The sequence below is a fragment of the Xiphias gladius genome, chromosome 5 (assembly GCF_016859285.1).
Source record: "Xiphias gladius isolate SHS-SW01 ecotype Sanya breed wild chromosome 5, ASM1685928v1, whole genome shotgun sequence".
NCBI classification, from domain to species: domain Eukaryota; kingdom Metazoa; phylum Chordata; class Actinopteri; order Istiophoriformes; family Xiphiidae; genus Xiphias; species Xiphias gladius.
Genome location: NC_053404.1, coordinates 23,617,400 through 23,628,308, shown reverse-complemented (window position 1 = coordinate 23,628,308; position 10,909 = coordinate 23,617,400). Strand labels below are relative to the sequence as shown.

At 36.8% G+C, this 10,909-nt stretch overlaps 1 protein-coding gene across 2 annotated transcripts in view; it reads left to right on the top strand.

Moving 5' to 3' along the window:
- Nucleotides 1-9,879: 9,879 nt before the first annotated feature.
- The window catches only part of lama1 (laminin, alpha 1), a 36,285-nt gene continuing 35,255 nt past the window's right edge, over nt 9,880-10,909 (top strand). For both annotated transcript variants that reach the window (XM_040127259.1, XM_040127258.1), the window contains exon 1: nt 9,880-10,165. In XM_040127259.1, the coding sequence (XP_039983193.1) occupies nt 10,111-10,165 (55 nt within the window). In that variant the 5' untranslated portion in view covers nt 9,880-10,110. The remainder of the gene's footprint in view (nt 10,166-10,909) is intronic.

The window sequence follows — 10,909 nt, the reverse complement described above, 5'->3', positions numbered from 1 at the left end:
TGAAGGACTCCTATACCACACATCAGGGCACTCAATCTGTTCTTCCAGATCCCTTGATCTCTTCAGAAACCATTACTGGATTAAAAAAAAACTGCAGTAAGCATATTTACACCTGCTGAAAACAGTGTCTCTAGCTGGGATGTAGAGAAAAATGTATCATCTTCAGATCATCTTTAGATCAAAGCCTGTCCTTTGAAGATCAAAGACTGCCTTTAAACTGCTTGCTGTAATAGGGCTATGCTATGAAAATACATAGGGGTTTCAGTCAGGGTTCTTCACTTTTGTGGAATTTTGAGGAATGCTGGGATATGAGCAATAGGGAAGTTATATTTGGATTGGACGGTTATCAGGGATGGTTTTCATTGGCTGGCTACATGAGAAATGAATCATGGGAGTATAACAATTTCTAGACCCGCGAGTGTAAATTGTATGCCCAAAAAGGATTATTCGGAAGGTTTCTTATAATATTCATGTTAAAAACAAAACTTATGACACTTGTGAGATAAATGAGGTTGATAGCCACTAGTTCATAAATTGAGCCATATGATGTATAACAGTATAAAGCTGCAAACTTTAATAGTATATTATTATAGTAAGGTGTTAATGTTTTATGGTTACTATAGTCTTGCATTGATCGTGCAGCACATATGAGTAGTGGCTACATAGAAGAAAAAGAATCAAAGCATTATGTCACACAACACTTTATGCACATTGACTGCTTTACAGAAGTTAATTTCCAGTTATATACAAATTATGCTTTTTTTTTCTCCTCCACCACATTTTAGAAGATTTATTTTTTTATTCACTATGTACTTGATTGCCTGTATTTATATTTTATAGTATGGCTCTCTGGCAGGTATGTATATTTGGATCTATTGCTTGGTTCGGCTACATTATTCTCTGATGATCGCTAACTTTTACATTACACAGCACTTGAAAGGCGTCATTTTATAGTTTTACATATTTTTACTGTTACTTAAAGACATTAAATATTTTACTGCTTTTGATTAATTTCACAAAATATATTTAAAGACTTTGGTGCAAATACAAATATAATGCCCAGCCCTAACCCCTAACAAGCCCCCCACACACACACTCTCAAGACAACCTGTACCTTTAAAGTTAACTTGTCTAATCAATGGAAAGACTCCAATACCCAACATTTATTAACTGTATTGATTCTTCCACATACCTTTTTCTTTTCTCTCTTCAGGGCCAAATAGCAGGTGGGAAGTTCTCCAGTGCTTATATTTACATGGTCTCAAGCTATCCTCTCTGCCTGGGTTTTTGGGTCTTTATGATGACCTTTAGATCAAAAGGCAACATTGAAAATATGCCTCCCCTTTGGAGATCAAAGACTTATTTGAAAATTATTGCTATGCATACATAGGGGGTTTCAGTAAGGGTTCTTCACTTTTGTGGAATTTTGAGGAATGCTGGGATATGCACAATTGGGAAGTTATATTTGGAATGTATGGTTATCAGGGATGGTTTTCATTGGCTGGCTACATAAAAGATGAATTATGGGAATATAATATTTCCTAGGCCCGCGGGTGTAACCTGTATGTCCAAAAAGGATTATTCAGAATGTTTCTTTTTTCTTCCAGTCAAAAATAATCATGTGATGAAAATAATCATATGACAAGTATTAATTGTAGTCCCTTGACCTTAAAATTGAAACTTATAATGTGTAATAGTGCTGAAATGTTGACTGCACTAGATTATATTTTTATCACATGGTGTTGGGATTATTATGGTCTACTATTGAAGGTGCAGTATATTTAAGGGTAGTAGGTATTTTGAAAAAGATTTAACCAGAGGAATTTATACATTTCAACAAACATTTCTTCACACAAGACTTTTTGTACATTAGCTTCTGTGAAGGAGTGAATTTCCGGTTATTTACACATTATGCTTTTTTCTTTGGTAAGCTTTTTACCCATAATGCTAGCATATGAAAGAAAAACAAATTAAAGGACAAGAGAGATTTAAACATTTGAAACCAGTACTCAGCTCAGCCAAGATTAGATTACATTCATTGGGAGTATATGGTGGGGCAGAAAGAGACTTTATGCACTTGTTATAGCTGCTCTGTTTAAAAACACACATATCCAACCACCACACACTCCTTCACCAATCCTCCATAGTTGGCTTATTAGGCACCTTAAGCTCCTCAATAGAGGCACATTGCTGTAGGATGAGGTCCAATACTGGCCCCACTGTTGCCCTCACACTGTCGCCCTCCTCAGGCCAGGGGACACAGCTCAGCAGGTGAAAAGTGTTGGTGAAATCTGCACCTGGAAAGGTGTAATAATATAGTACCACAATGATATTGAAAGAAGCAGAGGATAAGGAAAAAGTTGCATGATTACCATTCTGTTGTATATAAGCTACCCAGCTATTTTCTATGTCTTCTAAGTATTTGTACCAGTGTTGTGCATAACACGCAGGAGTTCTCATATTAGCTTGCAGTCCTCTGCCTCTTCCTTTCTCACAAGGCCCAGCTTTTTCCTCATGATACACAGGTAGAAAGCTTCATATGTGAGCATTAACTCATCCAGGATAGCTCCTGCCTCAGCTACATCCAGCTCAGAGCCCAATGCTTGACTAAGCCGAGCCAGGTTCCAGCGGCACACAGACAGCTGGGCTTGGTATGAGTAACGTCCTCTTTTGCTTGAGGCATTGCAGATCAAATCTGGATCAAATCTGACACAAAGGTGGGATAATTTTCATATACAGTAGAATGTAATGTACTAGAGGGCATTATATTGTTCTTACAGTATATAATTATTATCCTTTTTCTAGTTCCTTTTTATCAACACAGATGGTAATCTTAATTTTACTGAGGCATTGCTGAAAATAATATATTTTTTTGAGTTTAACATAAATGTGTGGACTAGAAGATCTTTTTTTCAGATTGTGAGTAATCAAAATGTAAAGAAGACACTTCCTTTTAAGTGCACATGACAATGATTTTCACTTTCAGCATCTCACCTGTCCATGAAACCGAAGGGGCCATAGTCCAGAGCTAGACCCAAGATGCTCATGTTGTCAGTGTTCAAGGACACCATGGCAAAAACCAACACATTGTCACTCGGCTACAAGCTTGGCAGTTCACATCATCACCTGGTAATAGATAGGTCAAATTTAATGAACAAAATGCTAAAACACCAGCATAAATTAAACCAGCTAAAACAGAGACTGACTCCTAAGCAGGAGTGTATGACTATGTAACATGTTGTCAACAAACACCCAATTTCTCACCTCTCTGAAAAAAAGCATTTCTGTTTTTCTGGTTGCTATGAGCCTGCTTACTGCTAGGATAGAAGGTCTCAATGACATTATCCAGTAGCTGAGTAAGAATGCCCTGTATCCCTAATTAACAGAAAAACTCCATTAGCAGGTAAAAAAAAGCTCTGATATACCATAGCCAACCTTCTATTTTTTCTCTTCAGGGACCAATAGCAGGTGGCAGACCCTTCAGTAACCTTGTCTGCATGTTTTTAAACAGTTTCTCTAGCTGGACCTCAGACTGCATTTGATCAGTTTTCAAGATCAAAGCCAGCATTGATGATAACCTGCCTAACCTTTGAAGATCAAAGAGTTCTTTGAAAATACCATCTGTAATAGGGCTATCCTATGAAAATACATAGGGGTTTCAGTCAGGGTTCTTCACTTTTGTGGAATTTTGAGGAATGCTGGGATATGCACAATAGGGAAGTTATATTTGGATTGGATGGTTATCAGGGATGGGTTTTCATTGGCTGGCTACATGAGAAATGAATCATGGGAGTATAACAATTTCTAGACCCGCGAGTGTAACCTGTATGTCCAAAAAGATTATTCAGAAGGTTTCTTTCAATTTACATGTCCAAAAAAAAAATGAACCTATGACAAGAATCTTTGAGTAAAAAGTATGATTAGCAGCTACTAGTTCATAGAAATAAAATTATTAATGTATAATAGTGAAAAACTCTGAACTTATCAGAAGAATAAATAATACATTTCAATGAAATCTTTATCACATAATATTATCTGCACAATATTTTCTTTGAAGGAGTTATTGTCCATTATAGCATACTTGACTATTGTTTTTCTCCTCCTCTGCAGACTCACTAATATATCAGATTATTCATTATGCCATGTCAATTACACTGTTGATTACACTGAAATGAAGGTATGTATATTTGGATCTGTTACTTGGTTTGGCTTCATTATTCTCTGATGATTGCCAACTTTTACATTACACAGCACTTTAATGCTGTCATTTTATAGTTTTACATATTTTTACTGTTACTTAAAGACATTAAATATTTTACTGCTTTTGATTAATTTCACAAAATATAATTAATGACTTTCTTGGAAATACAAAAATAGTACCTAACCCTAACCCCCCCACTCTCGAGCCAACCTATACCTTTAAAGTTGTCTTACCTAATCAATGGAAAGACTCCAATACCAAACAATGAGAAACTCAATCTGATCTTATCACTCACTTATATCACTTTCTTCTCTTTCTCTTCAGGGACCAATAGTAGGTAACACGTCCTCAAACTAGCCTCTCTGTCTGAGCTGTAGAGTCTTTATGATAAATTTTAAATTGAAAGCCAGCATTGACAATATGCCTTGAAAGAGATTTAGCACCCCCTACTCTCAAGACAACCTCAACCTTTGAAGATGAGTTAATTAATAGAAAAACTCAAATGCCACACATTGGGGCACTCAATCTATTCTTCCAGATCCCTCTTTCTCTTCAGGAACCACTAGCAGATAAAAAGAGATTGCCAGTAAGCATATTTACATTTTCCCATTACAGTTTCTCTAACTGGACTCCAGTCTGTGTTTGATCAGCTTTTTAGATGAAAGCCATTATTGATAATATATCTCCCCTTTGAAGATCAAAGACTGCCTTGAAAACACCATCTGTAATAGGGCTATCCTATGAAAATACATAGGGGTTTCAGTCAGGGTTCTTCACTTTTGTGGAATTTTGAGGAATGCTGGGATATGCGCAATAGGGAAGTTATATTTGGATTGGATGGTTATCAGGGATGGGTTTTCATTGGCTGGCTACATGAGAAATGAATCATGGGAGTATAACAATTTCTAGACCCGCGAGTGTAACCTGTATGTCCAAAAAGGATTATTCAGAAGGTTTCTTCTGATATTCATGTCAAAAAGAAAACTGATGTAGAAATATTTAAATGCAAGTTTAGTTTATATCCACTAACTCATAATATGGTAGTCATGTTCAAATGATGATTTTTTCATATAGTATTATTGTGTTTGGAGTCCTATAGGATAAAATGTAGTACATGCTTGGAAAAAGATCTAATCAGAGGACTTTGTGCATTCCTACACACAATACTTTTTGACCAATTACTTTTGTGAAGGAGTGAATTTCCAGTTATTTATACCTCATGCTCTTTCTTCTTCTCCAAATTTTTGGAAGGACATGTTGAACTCTTAATTCACTATGTATTTGATGGCCTATAATAATAGTTAATATAATGGCTCTTTTGCAGACTCAGAAATATATCAGATTATTCATTATGTCACATCACTTACACCTAAAAGAAAAAATGGGTATATTTGCTTCATTATTAAGCACACACGCAGTGATCTACGGCCATACTGATGAACGCTGGAACACACTGGGTTACATTCTATCCCCTCTGGAAGCAGAAGAAATAGTCCGAGGTGGAAATGGAAACAAGCAACAGTAGTAGTAACATTACCCGCAACCCACATCTTGTTTGATCTGAAAACTGTGGCTTATGTGGTCAACCAGTGAAAACAGTCTTCCCTTCTTCAGCTGACCGGGAGGCTCTATGAGGATCAGGTGATACAAATTCTTTGTGCCCAGGCAGGATGTTTCCTGTCATAGTCAACAGTCAAATCCCTCCCTTTCTGCTCCTCTTCCCCACATGCACTGGGACCATCCAAAGGCTCCGGTCCAAATGCATCAGAATATGGTTTCTCCAGAGCTTTGAGGACCTTCTTGACCTACAGAACAAAAGCACAGATGACTTCTATTGATCCTTGAAACAAATATGTATTTTTAAATTGCATAAAACAGAATAAACTATTGTAAAAATACAAACAACAGCATTGCTTTTCATTGAGACAACTAAGTCCATTAAAGCAGCCTCTGTGTATCAGGACCACTGACAGCTGTTTTCAGGTTCAGACTCACTGACTTATATTCAGAACTTTGTCTTCCTCTCTCTGATAGCAAATGATAACAAAAATACAACAAACTCAAAAGTGATATGTCTAATGATAGTGCCATGTTTGGAGACAAGGTCTACAACAAAAAGTGAACAATACAATAAACTCAAATGCACTCAAAAACCAGTCTTTCCTCTAGCTGCTCATTTAAAGCAGTGGCGTGTGTGCTGACAGTTAAGTCACTGACAGGAGTAGTCCACACAAGGCAATTAACACTAGCATTAGCAGCTAACGTTCCTACCAGCTGGTCATCCAGTGTATCACTTGCTGTTTTTCAATTGTTTGTGTGGTAGAAGACATCATTTTCAGGGGTATTTTTGATTCAGTATTTGAAACAAGTGGCTGCTTTGATTGACTTGGATGTTCCAATGGGACAAAGAATAAATCAAACTTTTAAAGGTCTCCTGACCTCAGAGAAGTCTCCCTTTTCTGCAGCATGAATTGTTTCCTGGGCAATGTAGTTACGTAGAGTCCTGTCTAAGCTCTTTGTTCACTTAGACCAGAAGAGACAATGGTTAAAGCAGCAATAGTACATATATCCGTTGTCGTTAACTTATGTGTATGGTGATTTTGTAAGACGACATTGAGTTATAAAATCAGGATTTTATAGCAGAGCAACAGCTTGGAAATGGCTTGGAACTGACTGCTGGTTAACATGTAGTCTTAATGGGCTGTGTTAAACTCACTATTTCATACTTGTGTAACAACAGAAACAGAAAAACATGTAAATGAGATCAGCTTAATTGGGAATTCAGCAGTATTAACTTACTGTATATGTGAACACAGAGAGTATGAGAAAGGCAAACAGATAAAGGGCAGTTCAGCCACATACTAGGCTTTGACCTATTCTTCTTTTCTTACCTGTATCGGCGAACCCAGTGAATCCGGTCATCACGCTGCTTTTCCTTTAGCTCATGTTGATCTGTATCTAGCAGCTCCATTAGCCAGCCCATCTTTTCCAGCTGCTGGGCGACACCTGACCTGTCTGCCACCGTGCTAAACATGACTGGGTTGGTTTGTGCCATGGACAGATCCTTGCTAATTCACTAGAAACAGAGATTATGTGGGGGAAATGAAAAATGTTTGATGTTGACCATATATTTAGCTCTAGTTCTGAATGCTGTTTATGTTGTTCCGTGTAAGCCTGAAGTTGTCTCCTTCATAGATCCTACCAAATGACATAAAACACAAATTTAACTTACATATTCTCTTTGGTAAGCTTTTTACCCATAATGCTAGCATATGAAACAAAAACAAATTAGAGGACAAGAGAGATTTAAACATTTGAAACCAGTACTCAGCTCAGCCAAGATTAGATTACATTCATTGGGAGTATATGGTGGGGCAGAAAGAGACTTTATGCACTTATTATAGCTGCTCTGTTTAAAAACACACATATCCAACCACCACACACTCCTTCACCAATCCTCCATAGTTGGCTTATTAGGCACCTTAAGCTCCTCAATAGAGGCACATTGCTGTAGGATGAGGTCCAATACTGGCCCCACTGTTGCCCTCATACTGTCGCCCTCCTCAAGCCAGGGGACAAAGCTCAGCAAGCGGAAAGTGTTGGTGAAACCCTAACCCTAACCCTAAACCTAACCCCGTAACCCTAACCCTAACACAACTGTTCCAACACCACCCTCAAGTGAGCAAGAAAAAACTCCAGAAAACCTCAGAGGTCAGACTTGAAAAGTCCTTGAGAAACAACACATAAGAAGGGTTTCTTCCAAGGCGTGAAGGTGTCTTGATAGCAACGACAATGCAAATGTTGATCAAAGTGTATGCAATAAAGCATCATGAGGAGATACAACTCAAACAAAATGACCCCAGAGAATCGATGCCATGGTACAGCTTTGGAGCAGGGTATACGCAAAAACACACCAAGTGGTCTCTGATCAGAGAGAGAAGCACAAAAACCTCCTTTGCCGCTTTAAGAGAATAACATGATATTAAAGATTAAAACTCGGATGAGGGTTTCTGATGATAAATGCCAAAACACCCAATGATCCTGGGGTTCACTACTGATCGTGTATACTAAGATTAAAAAACTTATTCACAAAAAACAGGAAAAGTGATTTTGGATTTCCACCATTGCGCCAACTTCTGGTCATCTTAGAAGGTCACAGCATATATCTGTGTGTCTGCTGCATTGTTGTCCAGTGGTTTTCTACCTGTATTTAGGGAAGAGGAAAATAAAAAATATATAAATAGTGTTGAAATTCATGTACCTTTCCCATCTGACAAGAGCAGAGCACATTATCTGTTAATATCTGATTAATGTATTTATATTCAGTTACACCCCTGGTGGCCACCACAAACCGCTGTCTTAACACACACATGCACACAGACACAGAAACACACGCAGACACACACGTGCGCTATTTTTGTTGTCTCGAGTATAGATTTGACTAAAGAATCTCTTTGTTTATTGATTAATTATTTATCCCTTTACATTTAAATTAGACATTTGGGCAGGATCAATATCATTTTTTTAAAAAAAATAGATTTCCTTCTTTTCAACAACACACTAAAAGAAATAAAAGAATGAATAACAGAAAACACACACACCACACACACACGCACACACACACACACACACCACCCCCCTTCACAGATGGTACAGTCCCCTCCCCCTCCCCATGACTGAGACAATAGTTTGAGCTGAATGAGTGGAGACAGTTAAAGGAGCTGACCGCTGTTTTTACATGATTTAACCCTTTCCACTGCATCACATTACATCATATAATATAAATGTTTTATAATTCTGTCAGATTCTACTTTTCCTACTCTGCTGTTCAGACAGGAATATTTTGTTTCATTCATTTGACAGTTTTTAAATTATAAATGAAGATTTTAATACAGAACTTTCTCTCTATATGTAACAGTGAAAACAGTTAAGTGTTAATGTTGTGTCAGTCTGCTGATTCAATCATCATTGATCCATTTTAACTGACTGATAAGTGAAGATTGAACTGGAGACCTGTGGTGGTTTAACTTTAATGAAGTGAGCAGTTTGGTTGTTTTAGCTCATGCTGAATCTTTTTTTTTTTCATTTTAATCCCTTAAAATGACATGAAAACAACAACATCTTATTTGTACTTAATGACTTGGTAACAGAGTCTGACTTTGGCCAAAAATAAAGTTGACTAAATGTTGACTGAATTATCTGTTTGTACATTCTGCCATTTTTGGTTTGATTTTAATAAACTGAAAACAGTAAAACATCTGAAGGTGATGCAAAAGATTTAAATGTAGACAAATATAACCAAATAATGTGAAGGACAAAACAGCAACATAACAATTTATATTTTGAATTTAAGATGAGTTTGTAAACAACAACAAAGAGATAAATCTTTTTACGAGAATATAAATTAAAAAGGAAAAAACAAACACAAATATTCATGCATTTATCTTTTTGTGTTTCTGTTTATTTTAGTTTCATTGTTTAAAAAGATCACAGTCATTTTTAATGATTTAATGTTTTATGACTCAAACATTTTTTTTAAACCCAGTAGAACGGTCCTTTAGAAAGGAGAAGGACCTGTTCCCCATCATCAGGTCAGATGGTACAGTCCACCCCCTCCCCTCCCCCTCCTCTTATTGAGCTGAATGAATGAGAGAAAGAGAGACAGAGAGAGAGGTAGAGAGAGGTAAAGTCACTGTGGCGTTCCAGCAGAGACTCTGCAGCAACACATTCAACACATTCCTCTGAGCCAGATTTATTCTGCCAGTTTAATACTGGTTCAAATGCAACGAGAACTGGAGTCCAATCAGACACAGTCTGACTCCAGTTAGTACTAGTTAAACTCCAGTTAGTCATAGTTTAACTCCAGGTAGAAACTGTTAGAAACGTCAGTTTAACTGGTGTCTGCAGAGATGAAGTTGCTGCTTTTGTTGCTGCTGATTGAGCAAACTGCAGCTCAGCAGAGAGGTGAGAGATTTCCTATTCACTTTACTGACTTTTACTGTATTTACTGAGTTCTACTATTTCCTACTGAGTTCTGCTGTTAACACTGAGGAGCTAGAAATCACGTAATTAGTTTTAAGTCACATTTTTGTGTAGGAAATGATTTAAAATATAAATTCCTCAGAGTTTTGTTCAGTTCAGATCAAAGATGGAGTCTGAAACTTTTCTGCCTCATTCATTTTTTAACAAAATAAAAACCTTTTTTTCATTTTTTAAACATGAAGAGTTCACATGAAGTTTTCCATCACAGATTAATCTGTAAATCTCTCTGATCTTTTATCATGATCTCAGCTCTATAGTCTGATCAGTACATCAAATTGATCAATCTGATCAAAATTTTAATATTTTAATTTTTTTTTAGTAATCACTGATCCCTTATTCGTGTGAGGATTATATCAAACAAACCTATTTTAACTGAAATATTGATTTGATGTGATTGACTGATGTGCGGTGGCATTAAATAATTTCATCAGTTTATTTTGTTTGTGTTACATCAAACAGTCTGCAGGCCTGTTAGCCATTAGCACTGTTAGCCATTACCACTGTTAGCCATTAGCTCTTTTAGCACTGTTAGCTTTATTAGCTCTGTTAGCTGGTTGCTCTGTAAACTCTGTATATGAGCTTGATTTGTGTTTCAAGTTTGTGTGATTTAGTGGCAAGATTTTCGGAAAAAATGAAGGTGATTTCAGACTGTTTCTGTTTTGAAAG